This window comes from Urocampus carinirostris, chromosome 19, assembly GCF_059441175.1.
Source record: "Urocampus carinirostris isolate Australia breed hairy pipefish chromosome 19, RoL_Ucar_1.0, whole genome shotgun sequence".
Classification (NCBI taxonomy): Eukaryota; Metazoa; Chordata; class Actinopteri; order Syngnathiformes; family Syngnathidae; genus Urocampus; species Urocampus carinirostris.
Genome location: NC_142367.1, coordinates 10727487 through 10742006, shown reverse-complemented (window position 1 = coordinate 10742006; position 14520 = coordinate 10727487). Strand labels below are relative to the sequence as shown.

The 14520-nt window shown below is 37.3% G+C and overlaps 1 protein-coding gene and 1 long non-coding RNA gene across 2 annotated transcripts in view; one reads left to right on the top strand and one right to left on the bottom strand.

Moving 5' to 3' along the window:
* Positions 1-14520, top strand: part of LOC148347266 (uncharacterized) — a 346298-nt gene that overhangs the window by 216446 nt on the left and 115332 nt on the right. The window lies entirely within an intron of this gene.
* usp54b (ubiquitin specific peptidase 54b) overlaps positions 10255-14520 on the bottom strand; it is a 58616-nt gene continuing 54350 nt past the window's right edge. Inside the window, exons 20-21 of the mRNA XM_088323418.1 lie at positions 13703-13840; positions 10255-12165 (exon numbers count right to left, since the gene is read on the bottom strand). Of these exons, the coding sequence (XP_088179544.1) occupies positions 12079-12165; positions 13703-13840 (225 nt within the window). The 3' untranslated portion in view covers positions 10255-12078. The remainder of the gene's footprint in view (positions 12166-13702; positions 13841-14520) is intronic.

The following is a 14520-nucleotide window of genomic DNA, read 5'->3' as shown; positions in this document are numbered from 1 at the left end:
TAGCTGTCCTTATAGGGCACCACGTAGAAGACCCATGCTGTAGACCCACAACCACAACATCTTCGCCAACTTGTTTTTTCAATCATGAACCAAGACGTGAAGGCAGAAACTGGAGCTAAAACACTTGTAGACCCAAAACCACCAAAACTTGTTTATTTTCTTCTAAACCAAGACCAGAAACACAGAGTGAAGCTAGTGTAGATCCAAAATCATGAGGCTAAACCTGACCCAACAACATACCTGTAGTATACCCACATACCTACAACCACCACAACTTCCCTCAACTCGTTTATCTTCTTCTAAACTAAGACCAGAAACACAGAGTGAAGTTAGTGTAGATCCAAAACCAGAAAGCTAAACCTGGACCCAACAGCATATCTGTAGTATACCCACATACCCAGAACTTCCCTCAACTTGTTTATTTTCTTCTAAACCAAGACCAGAAACACACAGTGAAGCTAGTGTAGATCCAAAATCAGAAGGCTAATCCTGGACCCAACAACATACCTGTAGTATACCCGCATACCCGCAACCACCAGTACTTCCCTCAACTTGTTTATTTTCTTTCAAACTAAGACCAGAAACACACAGTGTAGCTAGTGTAGATCCAAAACCAGAAAGCTAAACCTGGACCCAACAACATACCTGTAGTATACCCGCATACCCGCAACCACCAGAACTTTCCTCAACTTGTTTATCTTCTTCTAAACCAAGACCAGAAACACAGAGTGAAGTTAGTGTAGATCTAAAACCAGAAAGCTAAACATGGACCCAACAACATACCTGTAGTACAGTTAGACCGAAATCTAAGGCAAATGAGTACCTGACTAAGACCTATACTTTCACCCAGACCTTCACCACTCGTTCTTAGACCTCTAAACTTTAAACCACATCAGGACTGAAACCCAAACTTAGAACTGATTATTTGTCGGGAACTTGCCGTAGACCTGCGCAAGACTTTTAGATGCAGGTTCTAAGAACCAGGTCATCTATTGTAATAAATGCGGAGACCCAAATCCGAGACCTAATCCTCAATAGTGACCTGCGTTATGCTAACATTAGCATCAATCTCGTAGCACCCCGGTGGCACGGCACTCTCGCTGCCTCCCACCATGTCACCACTTCATTTCGGCACATGTGCTCCCAATCCCCATCCTTCAGCCGACACCCCTGCCCCAAAACACCCCAACCCAAACACCCCCGAGACAGATGCGGAGACATGGGGACAGACGGCTCAAACTTTACTGTCGGGCCAAACATGAAACAAAGAGAATTACAGTGCCGTGCAAAAGTGTTGGCCCCCCCCAAGAACTATTTGACATTTTGCTACATTTCAGGCTTCAAACGTATAAATAGAATCCAAAACATGTGAGACACAACCATTAAAGGAAACTACATGTATCTACTATATTATATTGTGCTAACAAATAAAACATTTTTAAAAGGTGTTGCAAAAATATTGGCCCCCTTTGAGTTAATACTTTGTCCAACCTCCTTTTGCTGCATTCACAGCCACAAGTCTTCTAGAGTTTGTATCTATAAGTTTTGCACATCTTGAAACAGAAATCATTTTTTCTCACAAAACAGCTCAAGTTCCTGAAGGTTTGATGGTGATCGTTTATGCACAGCATTTTTCAGATCTTACCACAAATGCTCTATAGGATTGAGGTCTGGACTTTGGCTTGGCCATTCGAAAACCTTTATAATGTTAGTTTTTAACCAATCCATTGTAGAGTTTGCTGTGTGTTTGGGGTTGTTGTCCTGTAGGAAGGTGATTCTGCGCTTTATTCTGAAGTCTCTTGCAGACTCCAACAGACTTTCTGCCAAAAGCGCCGTATTTGGCTCCATGCATGTTCCCGTCAACGCTAACGATCTTCACAGTCTCTGCTGAAGAAAAGCAACCCCAGACCATGATGCTGCCACCACCATGTTTGACAGAGGGATGGTGTTTTCAGGGTGATGTGCAGTGTTTCTCTTACACCAAATGTTACACTTTGTATCTACAATGGGGTAACTTGCAAACCACAAACAGGCCTTTTTACGATATTCTTCTAGAAATGGCTTTCTTCTTGCCACTATTCCACCTCAGCTGTGTATGCCCGCAGGTCATCCAATGTGATCATGAGCCTCTTGGTAGGTTCTCTGATTAGTTTTCTCCTTGTTTGGGTTAAGAGTTTAGAGCAGACCTGGGCATTCCGGTCCTCGGGGGCTGCATGTCCTGCCTGATTTTGGAGGTTTCTTTTCTTCAACTCAGCTGATACAAATTATCAGCTTGTTAGCAAACTGTAAGGAGCTTGGAATCACCTGTATTGTAGCAGAGAAACCTCAAAAACCAGGCAGGGCATGTAGCCCTCAAGGATTGGAGTGCCCAGGTCTGGTTTAGAGTGACGGCCAGGTCTTGGTAGGTTCAAAGTGGTTTTATGCTCTCTTTTCTATTTCGATATTATTGGCTGCACAATGCTTTGGGAGATGTGTACATTTTGCAAAACATTTTTCTATCCCATTATTGCTTTGAACTTTTCCACAACTTTATCCTGGACCTGCTTGGTGTGTTCTTTGCAGTTCATAATCCGGTCTGGTCAAAAGTGTCACCTCTCACAGACTTCTAATCCCATTGCAAAACAGGAGCATTTAAACTGAAACTTAATGACACATGAGTATACTCTGTTTATCATTGTTCGTCATTTAGTCATTTAGGTCAACATTGGATCATTCAGAAGTCATCAAGGAACTTTTGGAATCAGTTGGCTGAGCTAAGAGAACAAGGGTCCAATTTTTTTTTACTATTCAGTTTTTTTCTTGTAAATATAATATGAAATGTTTAAATAATTTGTGTCTCACATGTTGATTCTTAGAATTGTTTTTCTTTTTTTAGCTTTAAGTTTAAAGCCTGAAATGTGGCAATAGGAAAAAAGTGTTTTGGGGCCAATAATTTCTCTAGGCAGTGTATGGACTGAATGGAATTGTTGTTTCCAATTTTTTTATATAAGAATTGTACTAGTAAATCCAGAAATATATTTTAAAAAATTAAATTGCCCATTTTGACCATTATTTTTTGTATATATTTTTATTTGACTTGAAAATAACGTAATAACTACAGATTTTAAATGATTATTTTGATTCAATAGGAAAAAAAGTATTTTAATCTTTTTTTTTAGTACCTTACTTTTTAATTTCTATGTGATAACACATAATTTAGCTGGTTTTATATCCTCTATATATATTTCTTTCCAATGATTATTATAATAAAATAAGAAAATAATTTTTAAAAATTATTTTCTGACTTAGTTATCAGTTTTTAGTATTTTAAAATGCAAAAAAAAATATTCCAGTTGCAGATAATATTTTTATTTTTATATACACGTTTTCAAATCTATTTTCAAGAATTTTCGTTTAGCACATGAAATCCTTATTTTGAATATTTTACAATGTTTTATTTATTTATTTGACCACCAGATAATTTAGCTAGTTTTTATTACATTCTTCCCAATTTATTTAAAAAAATATTTTATTTTAAAAAAGAAAAATATATCTGTACCTATTTTAACCATTTTCTCTTATTTAAGTAAAATAACAATTCAAGCAAAATTACTTTCCATCTTCAGTTTGATATTTTTTCTCGTATTGCTTATTTTATTCCACAACGAATCCAAAATATAGAAAACTGAAAGTTCAGGCGAATGATCTTTGAATGAATGTTTGGACATTCCGTCAAAAAGCATAAAGAAGGAGCTCCTAATTACTCGCGCTTAGTTCCAAGTTTACACAACACTTATGAAATCCATGTGTCCTTTTCCACTTTGTTTGGACTTCAAAATGACTCAATTAAAATGTTCCATTCCGCAGGGAAAAATCGGCAAAAAATATGAAAATTCAATTTAATTAAAAATAACAATTAAAAGATAATTTATTAGTATTATTTCTATTATCCCAAAAAAGTAAAATAAGTTAAAAAATAATTGATTAAAAGAAGAAAAATGATCTAAAAAAATAATTGATAAAAAGAAGTAAAATTATTTTTAAAAATAATTGATAAAAAGAAGAAAAAACATTTAAGAAAAATAATTTCAGAAAGTCAAAAAATACTTCCTCCCCTGGCAGCTTATTTTCTATTTATTTTAAGAAATATTTTGGCTATTTTGCTACATTTATTTTGCATGGATAATTTATTACTATTTTTTTAAATGTTACTATACTTTACTTGTATTGTGGTAAAATAGAAAACATATTTAGATTGAGAAAAATGATGAATCTGAAACCATAGAGAATTTGCTGATATAATATACATATATATATATATATATATATAATTGTTAAAATTAGCACAGTTTTCATATGTATTTATTCAGTAAAAAACATGTATTGTTTTTTGTTTGTTGGGGCGGCAGTAGCTCAGGAGGTAAAGCGATCGTTTTAGGATTAAGGGATCCCAGTTCAAATCCCGGCTTGTCCGTGTCGCATGCCAAAGTGTCCTTGGGTAAGACACTGAAACCCCTAATACCCCCAATAAGCAGGTTAGCGCCTTACATGGCTGCACAGATCATGGCCGCTATTGGGAAATGTGAAGCACAATGTAAAGCGCTTTGGGAAGCCATTGACTTGAAAGGCGCTATAGAAATGCAGATCATTTCATTTCATTTAATTATTCTGCAACATTTATTTGCATATTTTATCTATTTTTGTTTGTAATTCAAATTTATTTTCTTACTTGTTTTGTCGTAAAATGGGAAAAACATTCAGAATGAGTAAAATTATTAAACTGAGGATATGAGGTAATTGGTTTTAGCATAATTGTATTGTTACAGCTATTTTACAATTTTAAAAAAAGGAAAATTAAAATATATATATATTGTTAAAATGAGCTTAAAAATTTGGTAGCATTGTTTTATTTTTACTGGTCAAGTCATATGTATTTGTACAGCCCTTAATCACAAAATGTCTCAAAGAACTGCACAGGTTACAATTACACCATCCCCGATCTGAAACCAACATGCTGGGTGGGAAAAACTCAAAACCTTAAACATGAGGAAAATAAGAAACCTTGAGAAGGGGTCTCACAAGTTGTAATCCCCCTTCCAGGATGAGCAGAGTGCAATAGATTTAGCATTGGCAAAAATATATTAGATGATAGCTATAAAGTAAATGCTTTCAGTCAGACATTCCCTGAGTCAATTGGCGGGCCCCAGGCAATCCTATTCACGGGGCCCTCCACATTTGGTATGTTTTTGGTTGTGAATGTTGCTGATAGTAAATTAAGATAAATAATGTCATTGTTTTGAAGACATTTTTATGGATTGATTATATAATTTTTGGGGGCCTCAGGTAATCAAATTCCTGGGGCTATTCACATTCTTGATGTGTGTTTTATTATCAACTATTGTTATTTTAAACTGATATAAATGTGAGCTATTTAAAATATATTTTATATTTTATTTTAGAGTAAAACAAATGACATGATTGCTTTAAATCACAAATGTATCAATGAGACAATTGCGGTAATCAAATTCGTGGGGGCCATTTCGGTTTCTAATATTATTCTTGATGCGGGTAGGGGACCTTATGTATGTTGGTGTTGTCCTCATTCTCCCTTTTCATTTTTATTTTTAAAAGGGCAAGCTACCTGTGGTGACGCTTTGGGTCCCAACGGACCCCCGGCCAAGGGCCCCGGCCGGCGTCCACGGTAGCGGAGGCTCCTGTTTTCTCAGCTGCTCGGCCCCATAGAGGATGTGTTGGGGGCCTCATTAATCACGGGCGCTGCGGAAGAGATAAACAGCGCCCGACCCAGCGGGGATGCCGCGGCTACTGCCGTTAAGATGGGGCGTTTTTTGGGGGGTCATGCATGGGAGGGGGCCCGAATGGGGTCCGTCACACCAGGGGATTGACCATAACACTTGCTCTTTGGTTCCACATCTGCATGCCTGTGCAAGCTTGTAAATCTGCATTCCTGCTCGACTGCAAGTGCATGAACCTTGAACAGACTTTTTTTTTTTACGGGGCACCTGAACTAGTCACTATTGTATTGGTAGATCAGTGTTTGGATCAAAAATAGCCTAATTTATTGTTTTGATCCACTACCTAGCTCGCTTTATGACTTCGTTTTGCACAAAATGACCCAGTAGATTGCTGGAAAGTAAATGAGCCCATTTTGGGCCCCACATATTCATCTCATCTCATCTCATCTCATTAGCCGTACCGCTTATCCTCAGTAGGGTCGCGGGGGGCTGGAGCCCATCCCAGCAATCATCGGGCAGTGGGCAGGGGACACCCTGAACTGGTTGCCAGCCAATCGCAGGGCACACAGGGACAGACAACTCATTCGCTCATTCACACCTAGGGACAATTTGGACCGGCCAATTCACCTGAAATGCATGTCTTTGGAATGTGGGAGGAAAACGGAGTGCCCGGAGGAAACCCACGCAAGCACGGGGAGAACATACAAACTCCGCACAGAAAGTCTGGAGCTGGATTTGAACCCACAACAGGTTCCCATGACATGAACTGTGCCGCACAAGCGCTAACCACTGCTGCCCCCCACATATTCATTCACTTGCTTAATCAATATGTAATATTTCAAAATAACCCAATTTGTTGAACAAAGCAGATCTGGGGCCTATTTGACAAAAATTTACAAATAGGGTCCTAAGATGTGTCAAAATGTCTCAATTTACTTTGTTGATCCACTACTTGGCTCAATTTATGGCTTTGTTTTGTACAAAATGACAGAGCAAATAGCTTAAAAGTAAATAAGCTCATTTTGGGCCCTACATATTCACTTGCTACCTCTTAATACATAATTTAGTATTTAAAATAACCCAATTTGTGGGACAAAGCAGATCTGGGGTCTATTTGACCAAAATTTACAAATAGGGTCCTAAGATGTGTCAAAATTAACGGTTTTGATCTGCTACCTGGGTCGATTTATGGCTTTGGTGTGCAGCAGATGACCCCGAAAATTGCTAGGAAGTAAATGAGCCCATTTTGGGCCCCAAACATTGACTCGCTACTCTCTCCGACCTTTAAAGGTTGGAATACGAATTTATAGATTTCAAAATAACCCAATGAGTGGGGCGCATTATATATGGGGTTATTTAACTCAGATTTACATATACAGTGGAATCTCGGTTCTCGACCATAATCCGTTCCAGAACCCTGTTCGAAAACCGATTTGTTCGATCACCGAAATCATTTTTCCCGTTAAAAATAATGTAAATCGTTTTAATCCGTTCCAACACCCTGAATGTTTATCTTGAATGTTTAACGTAAACTTAAAGCTAACCCAGGCTAATCGTACGTTCGCGTTATCGTAATCTTTCGTACGAAAGATTACGCTAACATGAACGTGTAAAAATAAAAAAAATCAGGTCGTTTACAAGTCATTTAGCACCCGGGTCTCCACAACAAGTGGTGAGCGGTTCTTTGTAAAGGGGGCTCCGTTCCAACACCCTGAATTTTGGGCTCAGTTCCAACACCCTGAATGTTTAACGTAAACATGAAGCTAAGCCAGGCTAATCGTACATTCGCGTTATCGTAATCTTCCGTACGAAAGATTACGCTAAAATGAACGTGTAAAAATAAAAAAAATCAGGTCGTTTACAAGTCATTTAGCACCCGGGTCTCCACAACAAGTGGTGAGCGGTTCACTGGAAAGGGGGCTCCGTTCCAACACCCTCAATATTGGGCTCCATTCCAACACCCTGAATGTTTACTGAATGTTTACCGTAAACTTAAAGCTAACCCAGGCTAATCGTACGTTCGCGTTATCGTAATCTTCCGTGCGAAAGATTACGCTAACATGAACGTGTAAAAAAAAAAAAAAAAAGATAAAGAAAAGAATTATGAATAGGATTTCTTACCTTTGTGGTGGTCAGCAGAAGGCGCAGGCAAGATCAGCAATATTTGTACGCACTACTTTTCTTTTTTCACCTGTAGCAACTTTGCTGCTTGCACTGACTTTCTTCGGAGGCATAATTAGGGGCTAAAACACTTCGTACACCTATATTAAAAGCGAAAGCAAAAGGAGGCCCGCCTGCACGCGATAACAGTTGGTCACGATAAGAGCGATCTACACCCGTACGCCCCTCAGCATCGCACCCTAAGCGTACGCACTCACGCATTACCGGCGTTCGAACTCCGATTTTTTGACCGAACAGCAAAGCAAGAATTCCTCTAAATTTTTGGTCGGACTCTGATTTGTTCGAACTGAGAGGCGTTCGAAAACCGAGGTTCCACTGTAGATCCAAAAATGTGTCCAATTGACCCAATTATCCATTAGGTCCTTTTTTACTACCCAAACTGGTTTGCTTTAGTCTATCTTTGGGATCCATTATAACCATTTAGTCTAAATCTGACTGACATGGATTGGTTGGACCCCATCTTTTTGTACTTAAGTTAAAAGTTTTTTGGGACAGACATAACATTTATTGAGTATTTTGGGGGCCCGAAGTAATCCCGTTCATGGGGCCCTACAAATTTGTGTTATGGTTTTTAATATTAATATCATGTTCTAAAGTGATTGTTTTCAGTTATATTTTAGACTCTTTCTGGGGCCCGGGGTAAAGCGATTCATGGGGCTCCTCCATATTTGTGATATTTTAGCATATATTTTAAAGAGAATAGATTAAGCATACAACAATGTGATTATAAACAGTCAGACATTTTTTGAAGAGACCCTTAAATTTTGTTTCATGATTTTTATCATTAAGGGACCTCAGGTAATCCCATTCATATGGGCCGTCCACTTTTGTCATATATTTTTTTATTATGAACATCAAATATTGAACAGATTAACAGTTTTTTCGGTGAGAAATATATTGATAAGACATTTGGGGCCCTCAGGTAATCCCATTCATCGGGCCCTCATTTTTTTGTCATCTTTTTTTGTCTTCGTGGACTTTTCTCGGCCCTGGCCAATCAGTTCGGCAGCTCCGACAAACTCAATAAGCCCAAAATGGGTTTTAAGGGATCGGATGACTGTGTTTACGTAGTACTACTTTCTTAATTATAGTGCTCGCTCCCTCGATGGCGTCGTTCCGCAGCCCCAAATTACTCTTGATAGGCTGGGAGGAGTGACATCATCGCCGGGGGGGGGGGGGGGGGGGGGGGGGGGGGCAGGGGTGAGGAGTGAAACAGGAGTCAAAATGGAGCCCAAAAAATATCAAACAAGCAGTGTAAATACTTCATTTTATATTATAATAATATATAATGATTACATTTAAATTTTCTTCCTAGTTAATGATTACAATTTGTTTTATGAATCACTTTAATATGGGTCAGATTTTACTACCAATTGTATGCAGATTTTCCACTTATTTTCTTGCCTCTGAGATTTAAACACTGTGCCTTTATTTTTGGGTTAATTAAAAAAAACGCTACCTGTACAGTGTTTGTGATGAATTGTAATCATATATTTATCCATTTCATATTACTTGCCAATTTTTTAACATACATTTAGTTCTATAAATATTTTATTTTATTCATTTGTGTTACGCATGAGAATTTAGTCGTTTTTTTCTTGTTTTCAGCAAGCGGAGGATTGGTATATTTAACACATAACTCACGCTTGACATCTAGCGGTCATTTGTGGTACTACACCTTTTGTATTCACAAAGTCGTTTGCGCAAAAGAATGCAAATAGATCGTCGGGATTTTTTTTTTTTTAAATATTATACAACAATATTGAAAAATGATGTATTACTAACTTTATGTAAAGGGACAGTGAAATAATAAAATTGAAATTCGTTAAAAAAAAAGGTTTTTAAATGAAAGTGAAATCATACATGTATGTCATTGTTTTTTTGTTTTTTTCTATTTTGATGAATTCATATCAGTGTATTTCTGAAGATTCTTTTAAAAAAATATTTTACTAAAATGACAGAAATATTTGTTGATTTTAATACAAACAAAACGATTTTTTAACCCAATTCTTCCTGAAACGTGTTTTGGCATATTTTGTGTTTAAATTGAAAAAAGAAAAAGAAAAAAAGAATGTGATTTAAAAACATACAAAACTTCATTTTTTCCCCTTTTGTTATCATTTGTATGAATTCATATCCGCTTACTTCTGAAAATGTTGATTTTTATTCCGTTTTCATTTTTAGAATATTTTAATATATTTTAATAGTATGTGTAAATGTGATTCTTATTCGAAAAATGCTTTGCTCCCTCCCTCTTTAAAAGTTTTCGATTAATTATCAAAAATGTGTGCAAATTCCATGTTTTACAAAAATATATATACATAAATCAACACAGACTTAGTCCGAGTGCATTAGTAATAACTTTATTGCAAAAATACAGGTTCCCTCTTTTTCTCCTTTGACCACACCATACCCCATTTTACATTCATTCTCCCTCTTCCTCCTTTTCTCTGTTCTTTTTTATTCCTTTGCATCTCATCGTTGCAAACTAACGCATAAATAGAAGCAGTTCACCAGCAGCAAAACAAAATTCCCTCGATGGCGGGGGGCTATCCTGACTTGCATAGCGGACTCAAGCGCTACTATTGGGCTACATTCTCTTTAAGATTAAAAGAAAATGGAACTAATGCCAAACCTTTGGTTTTGTTACGACTACAGTTTGTTTTCTTTACTTTTTTAACCTGAGGACATTTATTTTCAGTCGAGCATCCTTCCGGGAGATAAAAAAAAGAAAAAAGTGCACTTTTTTCGTCTTTCAAAGTGCACAAAAGTCAAAGCCTCATTCCCAAAATAAAGCGCGTGCTACATTCTTCCCTCCTCAGTACTCGTTCAGTGCCAGGGACGGATAAGTAAGTCATACATTTAAAGTTTTTAAGGTTTACATGGACTAATAAAAGGCTACACACCCCTGTTAGAATTCCAGATGTTTGGAATATTTTAATCTCTATGTATTTATTTTATCCATGTGTTCATTTGTAGCCTTTGTATTTAAAGAAAAAAATCAGAAAATCATTTGATGGGATCGTTTTTGGTTTTATGTGCATCGATTTATTAAATTTCTACTTTATCTAATTTTTAATAAATTAAGCGGTGGCACATTTTTTAACACCCACTCCAAAAATATATGTACAAAAAATATATATGAATTAAATTTAAAAAATAAAAAGAGTTCTGACCGTATAATTTTAAATCTTTCTTATTTTACTATATTTTTTTGATGTTTTAATATCATGACTGAAAATGAGCAAATGTAGCTGATATGGCAGATGATTTTACAAATTTTGAATCTTTATTTTGTGATCTCAATACTGAAAAATTAAGTAAACATAGTTTAGATAATTACATCATTCTTATTTTATTAAATATATATATATATATATATATATATATATATATATTTCTCATTATAGATATTAGTTTTTGAGTAATAATTTGATAATTTGGTAATAATTCAGCATTAAATCTACACATTATAACAGTCCAATTATTTTTATAATTTTCTTAAATACATTGTAAAAATAAGGAATATATTAAATTTGCAAAATCATCAAATGACTAAAGTCACTATCGTAAAGTAAGACAACAATATTTCAAATGAGCAAAATTATCTGCCAGCAGACCAAACAAATATTAAATATGTTTATTTTACTCATTTCCCAAATATATTAGGATATTAAAAAAAAAGTGCAAGTATTTCAAATAAGATTTACCACAGGAGGCGCTCATTCAGTCGATCAAGTGACGTGGGGCGGGGCTAGATTGAAAGGGAGGGGTCAAAAAAAACATTCATAAACATTCCATAAGGTCTTGATTATTATCATACAATGTTGTTCATACATGTTCTGTACAGGCCTCGGGCACAAAAAAAATAAATATGGCTGTCTTAGAGAAACCGTTTTGCTGCTACTCGTGTGTGCGCGTCCGCCAGGAAATGCCCATGGAGGAAGAGGCGTGGCTACTCTAAGAGGCCCCGCCCTTTAAAGTGTCTTATGTGGGGCGACAACAAGAGGACTTTGAGGTTTTCGGGGGTCAAGAATGACTGCATAGACGGAATAGTGGGGAGGGGCAAGGGGGCTGAAGCAGACGGTAGGGAGGGGGCTCTACGTTACGCTGCGACCGGTCCAAGCTCGTCCATCCGGGACACCACCCCCGCTGCCAGAGGTTATCAGTGGGGTCGAGCGGGACCCTGATCTGGGGGCACTTTGACCCCTGTCAGACACAGCCAGAAACTCCCAGCGCTGCCCGACAACTCCTGAATACACAAATGGGGAAACAATTTTAAAAACTTGAAGTCATAAAGAGTAAAAAAATGTTTTGAAGAAATACCAGGGTCAATTGACATTTCATTTGGAAGAATTATTTAGGTGAATCAACACAAATGCACACTTTGCAATGAATAAAATAAATGAGAAGTAGGAGAAAAAGTAGAAGAGGAGGAAAATAATGAAAAGAAGGAGGAAGAGAAGAAAAAGGAGAAGAAATTGAACAAAAATGAGGAGAGGAAGGAAGAGAAGAAGGGAATGGATGAAAAGATGAAAAGAAAGTGTGGAAAAGGGAGAAGGTGAATGAGACAAAGAAGGAATAGCAGAGGAAGAAGGAGAATAGGAAGAAGGGGGGAGAAGAATAATGAGAAGAGGCAGAAGGAGGAGGTGAAGGAGAATGACTGAAAGGAGAACAAATAGAAGAAGAAAGAAAAAGAAGAAGAAAAATAGACAAGGAAAGACAAGATGGAGAAAGAGTATTGGAAGAAGGAAGAAGAAAGAGAAATCAAGAATAGGGAAATACATGAGGAGGATAATGAGAACAAGAAGAAGTATACCTGGAGAAGAAAAAGAAGACAAGGAGTGGGAAGAAGAAGAACAAAGAGAGGGAGAAGGAAAAAGAAAAAAGGAGAAAAAAAGAGAAGAAGGAAAAACACAAAAAGAAGAGGGAGAAGAAGACAAAGTAGAATGAGGAGGACATCAGAAAAAGGAGAATGAGTAAAAGAAGAGGGAGAAGAAAGAGAAGAAGTCAAATTGGGAGAATGAGAAGAAGAGAGGAAGAAAAAGAAGAATAAGGAATAAGTATATTAGTAGAAAAAGAAATGGGAGAAGATAAAGAAGAGGAAGAAGGAAGCGGGGATAAGGAGTCAAAGACGAAGACAAAGGAGAAGAAAGAGGAGAATGAGAGGAAGAAGGAGAAGGAGAACAGGGAGCAGAAGTAGGCAACATAAAAGGAGAAGGGAGAATAGAAGAAGAAAGGAAGAACAAATAAAGAAGTAGAAGAAGGCTGAGAAGAAAAAAATAAGAAAAATAGACAAAAAAAAATATATATATATTTGGGGAAATTGATAAGCAGAATGAATAAGTAGCCTATGGGAAAGATTTGTAGGCAAGAAATGATTTCCCTACAATTAAATGCAATATCATATAATATATGATGGAATCAAATGAAATTCACTTGACCATTTGTCTTATTTAATGAACATAGTATGCTATTATTGTTATTACTGTTATAAAATAAAAAACATATATTTTGCCAGATAAAAGTCATCAATATTTCAATTTTTTTAATTTGATTTACCTTTACCTGCGAGGTGGAGGAGGAAGGTGGTGATGACAAAGTGTTGCTGATGAAAAAGATGGAGAAGGTGATGGTGGTGAAAGAGCGACACAGACTCAGGAGAGAGAGGAAGCAAGCAATGGGAGGGGGCGGAGCCACAATCGACCCTCGTCGCCTTGGAGACGGGAAAACGGAAGACCACCCGCATAGCGCGTGATGCCGGGCCACAAGGGGGCGCCGTTACTCACAAAGCTGCGTGTGGCGCTCAGGCGGGCGTGGCGCGGCGTCACCACCACCGTGCCGCTCAGGCTGCGGCCCATCCTCCGGGAGCCCTCCCCCTCCACTTCTGGCCCCGCCCCCAAACGCAGACCCTGCAACATCATTGGCTGTAGAGAGACACAGAGGGCGAGCAATCTTGTTACAAAAAACGCGTTCCTGGAACACAATGTAAATAACCGCATTCAGGCCGTATTAACAACAATAAAATACTGAAATCAGGGGGTCCGTTAAAATGAATTCTGGTCAGGCCTAAAATGTCAATCATTACATTCAGGTTCGGGTCTGGCTTGTTCCTCACTTTTTTTTTTTTTTTAATCACCCACCCTGTGGTGTGATTGAATGTAAGTATTGTTAACTGCCACTAGATCTAGCTATTACTTTAAGAATGAGTGTCACCGCTTATGTATGGACGTGACGACAATTTTGTTTGCCTAATGTCATTGAAATTCAGTAGATAGATATAGATATAGATAGATAGATAGAACAAGAGAGATAGAGACAGAGAACAAGAGAGATGGAGGGAGAGAACAAGAGAGATAGATAGAGAGAGAGATAGAAATAAAAGAGAGACAGAGAGAGATAGAGAGAGAGAGAACAAGAGAGATGGAGGGAGATAACAAGAGAGATAGAGAGACAGAGAGATAGCTAGAGATAGATAGAGACATAGATAGAGATAGAGAGATAGAACAAAAGAGATCGAGAAAGAGAACAAGAGAACAAGAAAGATAGAAATAGAGAGAGATAGAGACAGAGAGACACAGAGAGAGATGGAGAGAGAGACAGATAG